The sequence below is a fragment of the Mesoplodon bidens genome (assembly GCF_964165515.1).
Source record: "Mesoplodon bidens genome assembly, chromosome: 15".
Lineage (NCBI taxonomy): Eukaryota > Metazoa > Chordata > Mammalia > Artiodactyla > Ziphiidae > Mesoplodon > Mesoplodon bidens.
This window is the reverse complement of record NC_138171.1, coordinates 54,081,197-54,099,887: the sequence shown is the minus strand read 5'-3', so window position 1 is coordinate 54,099,887 and position 18,691 is coordinate 54,081,197. Positions and strand designations below refer to the sequence as shown.

At 52.5% G+C, this 18,691-nt stretch overlaps 1 protein-coding gene across 2 annotated transcripts in view; it reads right to left on the bottom strand.

Annotated features, from left to right (window-relative positions):
- The window catches only part of MYH11 (myosin heavy chain 11), a 126,527-nt gene that overhangs the window by 4,195 nt on the left and 103,641 nt on the right, over positions 1 to 18,691 (bottom strand). For both annotated transcript variants that reach the window (XM_081257429.1, XM_081257430.1), the window contains 15 exons: positions 17,372 to 17,584; positions 16,083 to 16,227; positions 12,929 to 13,135; positions 11,314 to 11,418; positions 11,073 to 11,225; positions 10,602 to 10,850; positions 8,856 to 9,068; positions 8,308 to 8,520; positions 7,936 to 8,097; positions 7,431 to 7,559; positions 7,039 to 7,127; positions 6,481 to 6,604; positions 5,668 to 5,876; positions 4,642 to 4,750; positions 4,392 to 4,564 (listed from right to left, as the gene is read on the bottom strand). In XM_081257429.1, coding sequence (XP_081113555.1) covers positions 4,392 to 4,564; positions 4,642 to 4,750; positions 5,668 to 5,876; positions 6,481 to 6,604; positions 7,039 to 7,127; positions 7,431 to 7,559; positions 7,936 to 8,097; positions 8,308 to 8,520; positions 8,856 to 9,068; positions 10,602 to 10,850; positions 11,073 to 11,225; positions 11,314 to 11,418; positions 12,929 to 13,135; positions 16,083 to 16,227; positions 17,372 to 17,584 — 2,493 coding nt within the window. The remainder of the gene's footprint in view (positions 1 to 4,391; positions 4,565 to 4,641; positions 4,751 to 5,667; positions 5,877 to 6,480; positions 6,605 to 7,038; positions 7,128 to 7,430; positions 7,560 to 7,935; positions 8,098 to 8,307; positions 8,521 to 8,855; positions 9,069 to 10,601; positions 10,851 to 11,072; positions 11,226 to 11,313; positions 11,419 to 12,928; positions 13,136 to 16,082; positions 16,228 to 17,371; positions 17,585 to 18,691) is intronic.

Here is an 18,691-nt window from a genome sequence, read left to right as displayed (position 1 = left end):
AGCAGCCTCTCACTTTAGTATCATTACTCCGTCTTTGTTGCCTTTTATGCCCATAGCCAGACAGTAGAGGTGGGCACCCTGGGCGGCTCCTGTGGAGATGCCTGGTGGTGTCAGGAGTGATAGGTGCGTTGGTCGGGCTCTAAGCAGGGCTTGTGTTGAGATTTACCTGCCTGGTAAAACTGTGTGAAACTTGCTCTGTAATTTTTTTTTTGTGGTACGCGGGGCTCTCACTGTTGTGACCTCTCCCGTTGCGGAGCACAGGCTCCGACACGCAGGCTCAGAGGCCGTGGCTCACGGGCCCAGCCGCTTCGTGGCATGTGGGATCTTCCCAGACCGGGGCACAAACCCGTGTCCCCTGCATCGGCAGGCGGACTCTCAACCACTGCGCCACCAGGGAAGCCTGCTCTGTAATTTCTTGCTCGCTGAGGAGCTGGCTAGGCTTGCCCACCTCACTCAAGGCTGTAGTGCTTGATTTTGTGCTTTTGTACATCTAGAGGACTCAGAGAAGGTGGAAAAGGTAGGACCCGTCTTCCATTTTTATGTTGTGTGCGTGTTCATATTAACTGTAAAAAATGGTTAGTCCAATGCCAGCCTGTACAGCCCAAGAAGGGTCGTTGTCTGGGGCAGAACCCAAAGAGGATGGTCAGCATGTGCTGCAAGAACCATCGGTCCCAAGAAAGGGAGCAGTGACAACAAAAGGGTGAGAGAGCCGGGGTGGCTGACGGCTCTCCCGCTGCTCAGCCCGCCTCCGAGGAAGGGCAGCATCCGGTCAGCAGCCGAGCAAGTGCTGGGGAGTCCAGCAGTGGGGACGCACCACCCCTCACCTTGCACGGGCAGGGGGCTCCTTCCCAAATCCCTGTTCTCTGAGCCAGTTGCTCTCTTTCCCCTCCTGGAAGGGGTTCGGGCTTTCCCCTTGTCTCGTGCAGTGGTTCTCAGAGTCTGGAGTCGAGATGCCAGGTGATTGCAGAGGGTTCCTAGGTATGCCCTTGGACTGCTGAATTGCACAGTAAGAAAGGTATTCCCTTTTCCACTCGTAAATACGTCTGATTATGTCAGAAAATCTGTTTGGTGCTAATGTCTTTGTCATTCCCTTTTTAACTGAGAAGTCTGCCTTCAGATCATAGTCATCAGTTTGTGGCCACAATAGCTAGAACTCACTATTGTTTAGTTTTCACTGTTTTAACTTCATTGTGACCTGTTGATGCAAGGCATGCTGGTTTAACAGTACAGGGGTGGTAGGTTTCATTTGTAAATCGACATATGTATGATTAAATAGTTAATTTCAAAAAAAACATCAAGTCAACAAAAGTACAGGTGGTAAGGCAAAATGGCAAAGGTGGTACAAGAATGCCTGAGGTTGGAGAAACATCACCTCTGACTCAACAATTGAAGGTTTATTCTGTGCCCAGCACTATCCCAGACACTGGGGATGAATAAGCAGACAAAGCCTCTGTGTTCATGGGCTCGCAGGCCAAGAGTGAGAACAGACTGTGTACGAGATAAGTAAAAGAAATAGCAAGTTCCATGATGACAAGTGCGTAAGAGAGAGGAGAATGGTAAAGAGTAAGGTAGGAAAATTCTAGTAACATGGGTGAGTGAACACCTGCAGGAAGGGAAGGAGGGGCCAGCTAGTGCAGCAAGCTGGGGGAAGGGCATTCCAGGCAGAGAGAGCAGCCAGTGCAAGGGCCTTGAGGCAGTGTAGGAAGAGGTGGAGGTGGAGGGGTAATTTAGGAGGCAGAGTACAGAGATCACGTAGGGCCTAGTGGAACTAACCATTGTGAAGATGTTACTTGGGCTCTGAGTGAGGTGGAGCCCCCATAGAGGGCTCCAAGCAAAGGAGGGACGTGATCCAGTTCCATTTCTGTGTTGAGAACAGACTATAAGGGGCCAGTATGGATGCAGAGAGGCCCACAAGGAGGCTGAGAAAGTTGTCTAGATGGGAGGAGAGGGTAGCTTGGACTAGGGTGGCAAGCAGTGGTTCGATTCTGGATGTAGAGTATTCCTTAAGGGAGAGTTGACCAGATTTCCCAACAGTGGATGCAGGGTGTAAAGGAGAGAGAAAAATAAAGAATGAGCACAAGGTTTGCGGCCTGGATTAATGGCAACTTTCAGCTGCAGAGGATTGTGAGAAGCTGGTTTTGGGGTGAAGGGGTTCAGTCAGGGCCCAGGTTGGGGTATGTTTAGGTGTGAACTGCCTGTTAGGCATTGAATGGGAATGTCAAGGAGGTCTGGAATCCCAGGAAGTCTGGGCTGGAGATAAACTAGGAAGTCACTAGCTATAGATGGAACTTTGAAGCCACCAGGCTGGTTCAGATCACCTAAGGAATGAGCAGCAGTAGGGATGGAGAGAGGACCAGGATGGCGCCCTGGGGCAGGAAGACAGGGTGGGGGTGGGGGGGTGGGGAGAGGACCAGGATGGCACTCCGGGCAGACCAACAGCAACTGGGCTTTGAGATGAGGTACCAGCAGAAGAGATGAAACATGGCCAGAAAGGTAGGAAGGATACCAGGTGAGGGTGGTATCCGGGAGGCCCAGTAAAGAGGAGTGATGGGCTATAGCATATGCTGCTGAGTCAGGTGAGGATTGAGGACTGACCACTGAGTTAGAGTTTTGTGGTAACAGCAGGGAAGCGGGGTTAGGTTTGTTCACCTAATGGAATGACTCAGTGAGAGAGGACACGTCACAAGGGAGAAGGGCAGGACTTTCAGGAACAACGTCCTCAGTTAAACAAGAGGGGGGTGGGTCTGATGTGGGGTGGACCTCAGTTGGTGCTGGACAGTTGAGCACAGAAACGGGGGGAAAAAATAGAGGAAATGAGCATAGATGTAGGGAGGTGTGTCGATAGGGAAGTGGGGGCTTGTCTATACTTCATGATAGTTTCCATTTTTCCATTAAACAGGAAGTGAAGTCATCAGCTGAGAGTGAGGATGGCAGGGATAGTAAGTTTAGGGAGAGTGAAAAGCAGATGCCTAAGGGGGGAGGGCTGAGAGGATGGGGGAGGGGTGAGAGGAGGCGGGGACTGAGAGGAATGGGGAGGCAAAAGTCCAGGCAGCACTAAGTGAGGTCAGCTTGGTTCCACGATTTAGTTTCCAGTGGAAGTGGCAGCACACCTGTTTGCTCTTCCAAACTGCTTTGAGCTGCAGAAGGTTGGCGGTTGGGTTTAATTTGGCTTGTGGTGTTTTTTTTGTTTTTTTGTTTTTTTGTTTCTGTACGTGGGTCTCTCACTGCTGTGGCCTCTCCCGTCGCGGAGCACAGGCTCCGGATGCGCAGGCCCAGCGGCCACGGCTCGCGGGCCCAGTCGCTCCGCGGCATGTGGGATCTTCCCGGACCGGGGCACGAACCCGTGTCCCCCGCATCGGCAGGCGGACTCTCAACCACTGCGCCACCAGGGAAGCCCCTTGGCTTGTGTTTTAACCAAGTCAGCACAACACAGCAGGAGGGGAGACTAGAGTGTGGAGGATGTGGGAGAGGCTGACCATAACCATAGAGTCGGTGGGGCTGCGAGAGGATGAGAGGATGAGCCGAGGGGTTGGAGACCCCGGCGGAGACAGAGGGAGTGAGCTAAAGAAAAGTGGTGGCAGGCAGATGATGGGTGCTTGATGGTCACATTAGGGCTGAGAGTTACTGGGAATGCCCGGGGAATGGCAGGGTCCTGGAGGAGAGAACGCTGTGGACTTGAGAGGCTGGATCACCCACCTGCAGTGGGGTGTGAGCGAGTGTGATAGGAAGTACAGAGCTAAAACCTTCAGGGAACCAGGTGGACCAGGGGATGGGAAGGAGCCCTGAGGAGCGGGGGAGCACCCACCCCCTTCAGGCTCAGAGGTTCAGGGGGTGTGGGAGAGAAAACAACCCCAGTCCACTTACGGCAGAGGGTCCTGACTGTGGGTGATGGCCCCCCCGGGGGACGTTGGGGAAGTGCCACTGCATCTAGTGGGTGGAGGCTAGGGATGCTGCTCAACATCCTACAGTGCACAGGGCAGCCCATGTTAAAGAATTTTTCAGCCCTGAATGGCAATAGTGCAGAGAAACGCCGAGTTAGGGAAAGGTGGGGAAGAGAAAGTCCAGAAAAGAGGTTAAGAGAGAAGGGATTCTGCAGATGTTGACGACACAGGGAAGAAAGGTCTCAGGAGATGGAGGTGCTGCCGCCTCCTCCTCCTCACCTGGAGGATGGGATGGGAGCGGTTGCTAGGACAGAAGGGGTGCTGCTCAGAGGGAGGGCCCCTGTGATCTGGGCCCCGCCCACATCCAGCACATGCTGGTGCTGCGTACATGCTGCTGAGCCAGAGAGCTGCGAGGGCTTTGGGGAAAGGGGCTCTGAGCCACTGTGGAGGTTTCAGGCCGACCTGTGCACCCAGCCCGTGAGACGAGGCCCCCGGGGGCTGGTCCCTCACCTGAGCTTGCTCTTGAGCGCCGTCACCTCCCGGCCCATGGCCTCGTTGCTCTCTGTGGCCTCATCCAGCTCCCGCTGCAGCTTCCTGCGGTTGGCGTTGATGCGCTGGGACTCTTCTTCCGCCTCCTCCAGCTGCCTCTTGAGTTGCTTGACCCTCGTGTTTCCTTTCTCAGCCTGTCAAGGAGAGGCCCGAGGGTCAGGGGGGTCTGTGTCGGGGCTTGCGGGGCTGGGAGGGGGCGGGGCAGGGTTACCTGCTCCTTGTACTGCTCTGCCATTTTGCGCTCGTCTTCCACCTGCAGCAGGGCCTCCTTCAGCTTCTTGTCCTTCTGCTTCAGCGACTTGGTGGCCGCCTGTTTCTCTCTGCACACACAGGGGAAGTGGGGATGTGTCAGATGGGGAGGGCCTCCCTAGCAGTCGGTGTGTAAACCGGACCAGCATGGCCCACGGTGGGCACTTTTCCTGAGCCCAAATCAGGGCTCATCCTGAGAATAATGTTCGTCCATGAAAAGGAATGAAGTGCTGACATCGGCTACAGCACGGGGGAGCCTTGAAAATATGCTCCGTGAAAGAAGCCAGTCACAAAAGGCCTCGTGATGTATGATCCCACTTTACAAAGTGTCCAGAATAGACAACAGAGACAGAAAGTAAATCAGTGGTTGGCCGGAGATGGTAAATAGAGGGTGATGGTTAAGGATACAGGGCTGCTTACTGGTGATGATGGCGTTCTACAGTTGACTTTGGTGAGCGTGTGCCTATGAATTGTACACTGAAAGCCACTGAACGGTACACTTTAAATGTGTGCACTGTGTGGTATGTGAGTTATCCGTAAAGCCACCACCGAAAGCAAAAACAGTGCAAGGATCCCGACCCTATCTGATGGTCATGAATGTGCTGTGACCTTACAGCTCAGGGACCGTACTTAAGTGAGAAGCCTTCCCATGTTTCTGTGGGCTGATTTGAATGTTTTGTGTACCCATTAATGTGACATCCTGCAGACACACGTTAGGCAAAGTGACATGAGCTCCTGGGAAGTCTGGCCGACGTCACTGAAGAGTCATGCTGCTTAGAGCAGCTAATGTCTCAGAGGCTTACTCTGGGCCAGGCTAGGGCACAGCACCTTCCTATGTTCTCACTCAGTTCTCCCAACACAGCTGCAGCACGGGTACCACTGAGCTGATTTCTCAGCCAGAACTGATGCCCAGAGAGGCTGACTGACCCCCGACATCCCGCCACTCACCGGCAAGCCGGCTGTCTTTCGGGACCTGTTCCCACCGTACCTGGCCTCCTGCTCGACCTGCTCCTCTAGCTGTGCGATCTTGGCCTCCAGAGCTGCAATGGTGGACTTGAACTTGGACTTGACTGCCCCCTCCATCTCCTGCAGCTTGCTCCGCAGTTCCTTGTTCTGGCGCTCAAGCTGCTGCCGCGCACTTTCATTCTTCTGGGCTGCGCTGCGCTCCGTGGCCAGCTCATTGTTGAGCTGCTCGGCCTGGGGAGGAGGGTGAAGGTCACCAGGTGGAGGGCTTGGGAAGTGCCAGACGGTGCACTGAGATGAACGGCTCCCCCCCGCAGCCCCCAGCCTTCGTTGGCCTCTGCGCAGGTCCCTGGAGATGGAGCACCCAGAAGCCCTCCTCCTTCCCCTCCAGCAGCCAGCTCCTTCTTGGCCATCCTTGAAGACCCAGCTCAAGAGGCAGCTCTTCCAGGAAGCATCCCGGTGCCGCCCAGGTCACACGATGGGTCCCCAGCGCCCATCATGGAGCTGGCGCTCAGTGATGTCACTGAGTGCTCACTGTTGTAAGGCAGGGGCTGAGGAAAGAGCAGGAAGGAGACCGCCAAGGCCCTTGTGGGCGAGCATCGTCTACTGGAGGGAGCCACCAAAGGAGGTGCTGCAGGCCGGGTGCTGGCGTGACTGGAAGGGGAGGGAGTGGACGCTCGGGAGCAGACGTGCTGGGTCCCTACTCTCCCATCTTCGAGTTCTCATCCACCCCCACTGGGGCCTGGCACACTCGGAGCCTGTCCTGAAGCCTTGTGAGGCTTGGAACAGGGCGGATCTGAGGCATGTGCTGCCCTGCTCCTGGCCACCCCGGCCCCACCTGCTGTGTGGCCTTCCGGACTCGGTCACTCATGGCCTCCATGTTGCCTTGCTCTTCCTCCAGCTCCTCCTCCAGCTGCGCGATGCGGGCCTCCAGGCGGCGCTTCTCGTCCTGCAGTGTGTTCCTAAGGGAAAGGTAGCCGCTCTGGGGCCTCCAGCCTCCACTCGGAGGCTTAGAGAGCTTCCTTCCTTGGAGAAGCAATGCCTCAGGGTTGCCGCCTTTTATAACTGAGGCTCAGAGAGGCTTAGAGGCTTGTCCAAGGGTACACAGCGGGAAGTGGGGAGCCAATTGGTGTCAGCAAAGCCAGGCCTGGGATGACGATAAGCTCCCTCCTCCCCGACGTCCCCAGATGCCACGTCCCCACCATGCCATTCATTCAGAATGAGTGAAACTGGCTATACCCTCAAATAGGGTGTGAGAACCCCATGACCCCTGTCACAAGCTCAGCTGAACGTTCTATCATTTTCAGCATTAAATGGGGTCCAGGAGACTCTCCTCTGACTGCCTCTCCCTCATCATCTGAGTCTAGGCACCCCCTTTTCCCCATGTGGCTCATACCTTCCAGAAACGCTGCTGGCCAGTTCCTCAGCCAGCTCCTCCTTCTCCAGGTCTGCCTGCTTGCGAGCCCTCTCGGCCGCGGCTAGATCCTGGACGGTGGCAGGTGGGGAGCAAGGAAACCTGCTGTCTGCCCGCAAAGGGCTGAGCCCACCCGAGAATCCACCCCGTTCCCGTCACCTGGCCCCCAGCCATCTCTTAAAATGGCTCGGCCTCCTCTGAGCTCAGGGGGAGGCCTGCAGATCCATCAGGGAGGAAACCCTGTGTCTTTCCCCACCCTCGCTATGGGGCCCACCCGTGTGGAATGCTGGACGAGGGTGCACGAGCTGGGGTTGCCCGGGGCTGCTAATCACGTCATCCTCATCAGGGCTCTCGCAGCAAGAAGAAGCCTTTACCTCCTGTAGCTGCATGAGGTCTGCCTCCAAGCTCTTGGCCTTCTTCTCATTCTCTTTGGCCGTGGCAAAGATCTCATCCCGGGAGGCGCGGGCGTCTTCCAGCTCTCTCTGGAAGTCCTTCATCTGAGCCTGCGTGGTCAACAGGCGGGACCAGCTAAGAGGTCCTTACTCACCGAGTCCTGCTGCCCAAATTACCTTTCTGTGCTAACCCTAGGATTTCCCACGATTGACCGCAGAGCCCTCAGCCTCACATGGCCAGGTGGCTGCCTGGGGCACGGTTCTGGATGGGCTTCGCAGACCTGAGAAGCGGTGCTGAGATCTGGGGGCCGCAGCCAAACACCTGATGTTGCCCCCCCACCCCCAGGGCAGGAAACAGCCCCCAAAGCTAAAGGGTGATGGAAAAGCACCAGGTGACCAGGCACCAGCGACAGAGGGAGGCCTGTGTCCTCCCCACTGCTGCTGACCTGGCTTCCCCCGCGCGCCCGGCCCTCGGGGCATCACCCACCTGCAGTTTTCGTAGCTGCTTGATGGCTTCCTCCCTCCCCTTAATGGCCGAGTCGGCCTGCAGCTCCAGGTCCTTCAGGTCCCCTTCCAGCTTCTTCTTGGCCGCCACCGCCAGGGCACGTTGCTTTCTCTCGTCTTCCAGTTCCGTCTCGTACTCGTGAAGCTGAGCAAGGAGAGAGACGTGCGCTGCCGGGCAAGGCCTCCCCTAGGATCCCTTCCCAGCGCCTAGGTTTGCACAACCACCTGCAAGGTGGGTTTCTCATCCCCAGGTCAAAGGTGAGAGATCAGAGTCTCCATGAAACCAGGAAGTGGAGGTGGGAGGAAGGAAGCAGGCCGCCCCACCTCCCCTTCCCCGCCCCCCCCCATAGGTTACCTGCCTCTGGAGCTGCCTCCTCTTTTCTTCATTCTGCTCGTCCCGGGCCTGGAGATCCCGCTCGAACTGGCCCTTCAGGGCCTGCATGTTGACCTCCAGCCTCAGCTTGGCATCTTCTGTCGCCTGCAGCTCATCCTCGAGCTCTTCCAGCTGGGTCTTCATCTCCTCCATCTGGGTTTCCAGGGCCCGCTTGGACTTCTCCAGCTCATGGACCTTTTACATAAGGGTTGACGTCACGAAGATGGTCGGGCAGCCCCCAGTGACAGCTCATCAAGATCAGGGACGTGGCTTTTGCCACCCTCAAGATGCATGACCAGGAGTCCAGACCAGAGCCATCCTCTCGGAACCCTTGACTCAGAACCCACCCCCAAATGCAGTTCCCAACCAGGCCCCTTCTTTGCATCAGCCCGAGGGACTTCCTCCAATTCCTGATTATTGCTTAGCATGAAGGAGGCATGGAGCCCCCTCCTTCCCCCGTGGACTGATAAATAGCACAGAGAGTGGGTGGGTGAAACGTAGACAAGCAAAGATGATGAAGAGCCACTTACGTTCTTGCCCACATCGTCCTTGGAGCTAACCAGATCCTCCATCTCAGCTTTGAGCATTTTGTTGGTCCTCTCGAGCTCCTCTTTGGCTTCTAAGGCCTCCTCAAGGGCCCGTGCCAGTGACAGGGCCTTGGTTTCCTTTTCCCTGGCTTCCGCCTCGGCTCTGTCCCTTTCGTCCGCATATTTGGAAGAGATGTTTTTCTCCTCGGCCAACAACTGCAACACAGCAGAAGACCCAGAGGTGAGCTTAGGCATGCCCGAGGGTCGGCTGCATTGAACTGCAAATATGGGGAAGAAGCCTTGTGTCCAGCTGAACTTGTCCTGGTGCAGGTGGAAGGAAGTCATGTGTCTAAGCAAGCAGTTTATAATAAGACTGCTCCCCGACTTTGAGGTCAACCTTCTGCAGAGCCAGCATCCACTGAATCTCTGTGCTTGGAAATCACTGATGCTGCCCATGTTGGTTAGAATGCGCTGTGACCAAGGTCAGGGTGACATTTAATCTCCCCAGAGGCCAATTATTCTTTTGTTGTTTCATGGCCACAGTCGCTCGCTCACAAGAGTAGCCTATGAGCCGCAGTAGGGCAATGGTGAGTGGTGGATGGATCTGCACACAGTTCCCCCTCTGCCTGGAGAAGCAGTTCCAAGAACACACCATACTGACGTTAATCTCAGCTTTAGAAGGAGAGAGCAGTATACACCGTAACATCCAAGACCCAGACTGCCAGAATTCAACAAAGGCAAGTAACAGGGACTCCCAAACAGCAGTCAACACAAAAACTCTCCACTGTTTGCGGCAGGAAAATAATAAAGCAGCCTCAGACCCTGGGCCAGGTAATGAAACTGCAGATTAGAAGCAGTGAGGACAAGCTGTCAGCACAGGGAAGGGATGGCTGGTAGAAGAGGGAAGAATCCCAAAGTCCAATCCCAAAACTGATGTTTGGAATAAATCCCAAGTCACTTGTAAACCAAATCATATTTACTAAATCTGAGTAACGTATATTAAAGGTTGGTATTTAGGGGTTTGGGTCATACAGATGTATGCATTTATCAGAACTCAGTGAGTGTACACTTAAGATTTACACATTTCATTGTATGTATTCAAGGGAAGAAAAAATATTTTAAAAATGAACCCTAGTTTTTATACGCAATGCTGAGGTATCAAGGGAGAGATGTACAAATGTCTGTAATTTGCTTTGAAATGCATCCAAAAGATACAAATGACAGATGCAATACACCCTTATAAATAGTGTGGGATAAAGTCTGTGTGGTAAAGCATTAATGATTGAAGCCAGGTGGTGGTGTACAGGTGTTCACGGTATAGTGCTTTCCGCTTTGCTGTGTGCTCAAGACTCTCTGTGATGAAATGTTAGGGAACAGTGGTATTTCAAGGGTAGATACTTTAAATTACTTGGAAATCTCAGCAGTTACTCAATAAATACTCGCGAGTAAATAAAATCAGTAAACCTCATTCCTTATCGGGGCTAGAGCCCAAGGCATGACTGGGTTTCTAGATGGCCCTTATGGTGGTGGGACCCGGAAAGTCACAGTTACTGAGGCTTTGTCACTTTCCTCCCTCTGACCAAGAAGCCCTAACTACTGTTTCACACAAAGCAGGCTAGGCTTCCATCGCGTCCAGCAAAGCCTGGATCGGATGCTGATACACACGCAGCAGCCACACTGGATACTTTGCAGACCCGATGCCCCCCAGCCAGGGTCCATGAGCAGAGTGGAGGTCCCTCCAGCCCCTACCTGATCAAACTTCTTCTGCTTCTTTTCCAGGTTGGACACCAGTTGCCGCTGGTTGTCCAAATCAACGACCAGGTCGTCCAGCTCTTGCTGAAGCCTGTTCTTGGTCTTTTCCAGTTTGTCATAAGCAGCTGCCTTCTCTTCGTACTGCTGGGTGAGGCCTTCAATTTCCTTCTGGAACCTCTTCTTGCCCTCTTCCAGGGATTCCACGGTGCTGGCAAAGTCCTGCAGTTTCTTTTTCGAATCGGAGAGCTGAAATGGCAGTGTCCAGGGTGGGGTGAGAGGAGGGTGGTGAGGGATTCCCATCCCTGCGCCCCTGAGAAGCAAAGACCACTGTCTCATTGAAGAAACTCAACAGCAGGGGGAGCTGGCGAGCCAAGCAAAATGGCACCACCGTTCTACCACAATCGGATCGGAGCCACTGATCTACCCTTAAGGGCTCAGGCCCAGAAAAGCAAGGACATGCAGGGGCACCTGGATGTTCAGAGTGGAGATGTGGCGCTCCAGGTTCTGCTTGGCCTCCATCTCCTCGTCCAGCTGGTCCTGTAGGCTGTTCCTCTCATCCTCCAGCTGGCGCAGCTTGGTGGACACGTTGAGCTTCTGGCGGGTTTCTTCTTGAAGCAGCTCCTATGGAAAGGACACATGGAAGTCTAGGGGCCCACCCCCAGGAAGGTCGTACCCCAGGTGCCTCTGGCTGAAGTGGCACGATACCCACCTGGGTGTCCTGGAGCTGGGACCCAAGGGATGCCACGTCCTTGGCCAGTTTGATGGCCTTCCCCTCTGCCTCGTTGAGCATCCCCGTGACACTCTCGACTTCATTCTGAGGGTGCCGAGAGACTGGTTAGTCGGAACCTCTAGAACAGGATCCTCATTAAGTAAGAGGAGCCCTTTGTACTCAGTGATAGGCCTTGGGGTATCCACTGTGAAATACCCATGAGCTAGGGGCCCTGGTCATGGTCACTCCATGGCCCCCCAGGGAAGTACATTGCATACAAGTTGCAATCTCTGGCTGTAGACTCTGGTTCTAGGACCCTGTGAGAGCCCTGTTAGACTGTAGTTAGACTGTGCTGACTGGGCCCTGAGCCCTCTAAATGGATCCTGGATCCTTGCCAAGGTTGGCAAAGATGAAGCAGCAGGTCTGAGGCTCCAGACACTGAACAATGGTCTGGACTCACTCACTCCCTAAAGTGGGGGAAGAGACTGCAGGTGGCACTTCCACTTCCAAGGGTCCTGTCCCTACCACCCCTCTTCTTCACCCCTGCTCTTCGCCCTTTCACTGACCCTTATGGCAAAACCAAAGGCGCAGACACTAAAGGTAAAAACCCTTCTAACTTGTCTCTGCCTTTTACTCCAGGAGCTGGTATCTCTGAGCAAGTCCTTTCAGAGATAGCTGCCCACCGTCTGTCCTCTTCCCATTTACAGGAAGGACATAAATGATCTTGACTCCACTCCTTCAGGACGTTGCTTGTATTAGGACAGCAAAACCCCGTGCCCAACTGCATGTGGAAAAATTCATACTTAACGCTGCCCTGCACCCTCATCCCAGGCTCTAGGCGCATTAAATCCTTATCAGAAGTGGGGCCGTATCCCACGAATGGCAAGTCAGGCCAAGTGTCTATTCAAAGCTAATTAAGACCAAAGAAAACCAGACCATGTCGTTCTTCAGCTTAAAACCCATCAGTGGTTTCCTATCACTCAGAGTAAAGACCAACATACATATAATAGGGCCTTGAAGGCCCTGTGTCCCCTGGCCACAACCTACCTCTCCAATCCCATTTTGTGCCACATTTCCCCTTCCATTCGGCATCTAGCTCTACTGGCCTTACGTGATCTCTTCTAATTTCCCACTTACCGCCGGGCCTTTACACATGCTGCTCCCTCTGCCTATAAGTAGATAGACTTCTTATCTGTCAGACTATACATCATCTTTCTTAGGGAAGCCTTTCCTGACCCCTCCTCCTGCAGCCCAGGCACCCATATTATTTACACTTACTGCATTATGTGCCTCTGCTTTCCAGCAGCATTTTACATTCATTTATGTGGTTATTAATGTCTTTCCCTTCACTAGTCTGGAGTTCTGGGGCAGGGACAGTGTCTGTCTGCTTCCTTGCTCTTGTATCTCAGGATTAAACATGGTGTCTGGCATACAGCAGGCACTCGATAAATACTCACTGAGTGGAAGAGAGTTTTTAAAGATTAAATTGAATGGGGCGACCATCTCATCTCCCCAAGGAATGTAACTAGAGGAAACGGACTTGCTTTGCCACGAGAGAGGCTTTGTTAGCCAGAAGAGCCTCATCCCTCAAGGGTCCCAGCGAAGCCTGCCTCACCTGCAGTTTGTGGACCTTGTCATTGAGCTCGGCCCGGGCCCGTTCTCCATCGCTGCACTTGGACTGCAGCTCCTGCAGCTGCACCTCCAGCTTCTTCTTCTTGTGCTCCACCTCCTGCTTGGCTTGGCTCAGGACACGCAGCTCTCCAGCCAGGTCTGCATTCTCTTTCTCCAGCGCCTGCTTGTTCTTGTCCAGGTTGGCCTTGGCCTGAACAAAGAGGCAGAGGGGAGGGAAGGTGTTACAGCCATGGCTGGGCGAGCATTTAAGATAGGGACCTGTGCTGTCGGGGGATCTTTCTCTTTCCTTTCCCCTCCCTAAGTCCGGGGACCTGTGCCCCCCGCCTCAGGGGAGGGACCCGGCACAGTGAAGAACACACAGTCACCAGTAAGACTTTTTGGATTCCGTTTTCCTAAAGCACAGAGGTTGCAAACTGGCATCCCCTGGGCTGCATCAACCCTGCCATCCTGTCCTGTTTAATCCATGCAGTACCTTTTAACATTTTAATTAAGAAATACCACATAAAAATCTGGATTCCCAGCTTCTCTTTTTAAAAATCAAATGTTCTATTTCATGGCTAGGTGGTTGTTACACTAGTGAATACATTTGTCAAAATTATTGAACTATACATGTAAAATTGGTGCATTTTGCTGCATATACCTCTGTAAGTCTGACTTTCAAAAAAACAAACTAAAGATCTGGAAACAGAGGTCTTGCCTTCCTCCAGGGTAACAATCAGCTGGATCTGCAATAGCAGCCAGCCCTGTAAATAGGGCAGTCACACTCCACTTGGCCCCAGTCCCCACCATTCCCTATTGTCCATCAAGTTTATCATTGAATGTACACTGCCATTTCTGTGAAAGTTTAGAGAATGTTATTTTATCTAACTAGCTCATGTAGGTGCATGAGTTTCTCCAAGAAAAAAAGTATTTTGGGAAAAAGCAGAAGAAGGGAGGGCCCTTCTCCCAGGGCTGTAGGGAGGAGGAAAGAAGCAAGAGAGAAGTGTGGGTCCCAAGAGCAGAGGAAGCAACAGTGGGCTCACCCTCAGCCCCCAGGAAGGTGCTGTGCAGTGTCCAGGCAGCCTCAGAAACCATTCCTCTGCTCCAGGTGTGACTAAGAGCTGATGGGACCTCAGACAGGGACAAAATGCCTCTTAGGGTAACAGTGCAGATTGATGAGCAAGGACCCTGGGGGACCTCACGGGATCTGGGCTCCCCAAAAACCTTTTTCCCAGAATGGTGGCAACACTATACACATGTAAGGGGATTCAAGATAGGAATGATGTTACAAGTTTTTCCCAACAATCTGAAAAGTTGCTAGAGGTAAAATAGTCCTCTTTTTAACGCTCCTGAGATGGTGGACAGGCGTTCCCAGCCTCTTCTTTCTTATACAGGTCAGATGTGGATGCTGTCTGCTGGTGGCGTGAACAACTGAGGCTTTCCAAAGAGGCCAGGCTGTGAATCTGGGGTGTGGCTTCCAGCCCCTGCTCACCTCTGACTGCCACCTGGCTTGGCGCTGGTCAGTTACCTTTCCAGGCCCCACTCTTCCAAACACAGAGTAAGAGGGACACATACACCTTACTACTGTCTGGAGGGCTTACTGTTTCAGAAGGTGGGAAGAGCCCATTTGGGTTCAGATTCTATCACAATAAAAAAATAACTTCTGAACATAAAAAAAGGAAAACAATTAAAAGGGGAAATACATGTAGATAAAATTAGCAAGGTCTTATTTATCCAACACATACAAAGAACGGACAGAACGCTGAAGATTCATATTCAGACCCCATGTGACAAGTGACAAGGGGACATGAACAGGCGTCCTTTTCTCCATTTGGAGTGTGAGGGGTGTTCAGCCTGGCACAGTGAGTTTCAGCATGGGGCCTGGAGATCTGCATTTTAGCAAAGGTCACGGGTGAAATTAAATGAGTCAGTGTCCGTAAAACATTGGAACAGTGGCATGTAATCAGTGCTGTATGAGGGATTGCTGGCGTTATTTAAATGTACAGGAAAATTCTGAGATTCTGATAGAACCCGTGGTGAACCAGCTCATAGAAGAACATTTACTTTGGCCATAGAAACAAATGCAAACTCCAACGATTTTTAGGTAACACAACAGCCATTTAATCTAGAAAGTGCAGGGGAGGAGCTGTAGCGCTGAGGATGGTATAATTCAGACTCTTAGGGAAGCAACCTGGCAGGATGTCGTAAGCTAAAAAAATTCCCTCCTGGGAATGAAATACAAGGAAATTCTCCAAAGGGAGAGAAAGTTCCCGATATGAAGCATTCAGAGTAGAGCTATTTAACTGTCTCAAGTCCCATATACCCCAAGTAGCCAACCATGGGAAAAAGAAAGATTAGATCTAGCCATTCTCAAACTACACCAGGGGACTTCCCTGGTGGTGCACTGGCTAAGAATCCGCCTGCCAATGCAGGGGACATGGGTTGGAGCCCTGGTCCGGGAAGATCCCACATGCCATGGAGCAACTAAGCCCATGCACCACAACTACTGAGCCTGCGCTCTAGAGCCCATGAGCCTAGACAGAGCCCATGCTCTGCAACAAGAGAAGCCATCGCAATGAGAAGGCCGCACACCCCAACGAAGAGTAGCCCCCGCTCACCGCAACTAGAGAAGGCCCGTGCAGCAACGAGACCCAACGCAGCCAAAATTTAAAAAAAAAAAAAAACTACACCAGGGAGAGCTGTCTTGCTACTCAGATCAAATAATGATAGTCTTCTGATGTGCAGAGAAATGAAGATGGCTAGAAGGTTCTCAGTGTTGTTACCTTCCCAGAAGTTTTGCCAAACTTTGCTTATCCATAAGGGCAGTGTATAGTAGACCCTACCCTAGAGAGGCTAAGAAGTGGGTCCATAGCCAGACTGCTTGGACTCTCGCTGACTAGCTGTGTGACCTCTAGGTGCTCTGGACCTCAGTTCCTTCATGTGTAAAATGAGCTTCATTGTACCTATCCCAGTGGGTGGTTGTAAAGATTAATCAGCATAATATACAGTAAGCACTTAATAAATGCTGGCTGCCATCACTGTCATTCGAATCGTAGCTTGTTACTGGTCTCAGTATAGACACTGATATGTAGTTATTTGAAGCTGTTGACATATCGTTCTTGATATTTTGTTGTCACGAAAAAAGCATCGCAACTCACCCTCTTGAACTGCTCCAGCTGCTCAGTGAGCTCCTCCACGGCCTGTGTGTGCTTCTGCCTCATCTCCTGCACCTGGGCCTCGTGGGACCGGGTCTCCTCATCCAGGGCCTTCTTCAGGATTGTCACCTCCTGCTCCCTCTTGGCCCTGGACAGGAAGAACACAGTGACTGGCGGTGGAGGAGACAGCGGTTCACCTCAGACAGTACTGTGCAGAAGAACGAGCGCTCTCCTGGGACCTGGAGCTATGGTCTTCATCATCACCCCTCCCTAGCTGTGTGACCTTGGGGGAGTCACCTAACCTCTCTGGACCTGGAATTTCCTCAAAACAAGGAGCATGCTACCTGCCCAGAACCTCCCAGGGCTGGCAAACAAATACACAAAATACAGCACATGATGTTGGAAGAATGCAAAGTGAACTGCAAAGTGTTCCGTAAATATTAACATTAGCTCTTATTTACTGAGCATGCACAATATGCCAGGCCCTGACCTAAGTTCTGGGTATATGTCATCTCATATAATATTCAGAGGCAAGAATATTATCATTTCTATTTTATAGATAAGGAAACTAAAGCTAAGAAAGAGTAAGCAGCTTGCCCAAGCTGTTGAAACCATTGTGTGATAGGACAAGAATTTGAACCCAAACAGTCTGACTCTGTGCCCATGCTCTGAGCCATTGCACTGGGCCAGTGGGAATGGAGAACATCGTGCTGGTTTCTAGGCCCAGGTAAGTGATGCAGCACAAAACCCAAAATGTGGGAAATAAATCATGTTAGCACTTGATACAGGGTGCACTCAAAGCACATTTGTGTATTTGTTGAATGAATAAGCGACCTAGTTTCACTAAAGTCAGGCAGTGACTTTCATTATCTGGCAGGTGACCTGTTCTTATGGTGGGTTTTGTTTTTGTGTTTGTTTTGTTGTTGGCTGTTAGCCTGCAGTGACTCTTTAATCAGAGACCAATCTAATAAATATTATTTTGAAAATTTAACACAAAACTTAGACACACACAGGAAAAGACAGGAATGAAATCCCCCAAACTGTTAACTGTGGTGGGACTGGGGGTGATGCTTTTGGTATCTACTTTCCTACAGTTTTCAAATCATTCTCTAATTGAGAATATCCTCTGACTGTGATGCAAAATAAGATTAAAAATAAGCATGCTTATATTAGTTAAAGCAAAATACAATCAGGCCGATAAGCATAGGGCCTGAGGAGCCCCATGACCCAGGATCTGCTCGGGTTTGCCCCTCTCCACCAGCCGTTGCATCAGTGGGGCGGGGGCCCCTCACCTGAGCTCCTGTTGGGTGGCCGTGCTGTCCAGCGTGTCCTCCAGCTCCGTCTTCAGCGCCTCCAGCTCTTCCCCAAGGTCCCGCTTCTGCTTCTCAGCTTTGCTCCTCGCGGCCCGTTCTGAGTCCAGGTCCTCCTGGAGGTCTGAGATGTGACCCTCCAGCTCCCGGATCTTCTTCAGGGCGTTGTTCTTCTGAGTGATTTCATCATCAAGCCTGCCGGGGACGGATCCCCAGAATTAAGACCCTGGGGTCCTGAGCCCCCTGCTATCCATCCCACAATGTGTCCAAAGATGGCTTTATGGAACCAGCCTTTTGGGTTCCATACATAACAAAACATGTTTCGTTCATGTCCCGAAACACAGCAGACCACTTCTTGCCATGCTGGACGGTTTGGAGGCTTATGCAGAAACGTGGTTTCCAAGGGCAGATGTAAAAAAACAGGTCATGCTGTGCGTGTGCGTGTGTGCGTGAGAGAGGCAGAGACAGGGAGATACAGACAATACAAAGCGCTGTCCCAGACTAGCAAGGTGCCTTGTCTACATTAGGAGCCTAATAGATGCTATCTGAATGTCAGACAATTATTCCTCCCTGGCAACTACTGGTTTATTCTTTCTTCCATCTGCTTAGCGTCTGAGTTCTGCTACATGCAAAGCTCTTGGCCAGGCACTGATTGGGGGTGGGGCGGGGGGGATGTTAAAACCGGGGGAGGCAGTGACTGTGGGTCAGTGTGGGACATGGGGAGCCTTGCCTGAATGGCACGGAAGGGAGCTCCCTCCTGACCACTGTGGAGCTGCCTCTGGTTTTGCCCACAATGGTTGGAAAGGGACCCTCAGGAGGGAAGGCACAAGGTGGCCCATCACCCTAGCACTGTCACATGGCACAAACGGGCTGAGGGAGAGCTGGCCAGGGGATCAATCAGAAAATGGATCCCAGCCTGTCTCTCAAAAGCTGGGTGACTCTCACATGTCCCTTCACCTCCCCTGGCTCAGTGAATGGAGGCAACAGCCGCATACCTGGCCAAGTGTCTACAAAGATACTGCTTGAGCAGAACTTAGCATACAGCGAGCAGGCTAATACCCATTAGTTGTTGCTGCTGTAATACCCCCAGGGGGAAGCCGTTAGAGGGAATCCAGCTCAGAGCTGGGAGAAGGGGGCACAGAGGAAAGGGTGTGGGACACATCTCAGGGGACGGGCAGACTCTGAGGACTGCTGCACGCTGTGCGTGGGACAAGAAGGAGGGTAAAAGCTAGGGAGGAGACACATTCGCAAAAAGAAGGACCTCAGAAGGAGGGGGCAGGGGACAGGAGGGTCCTCCCAGCC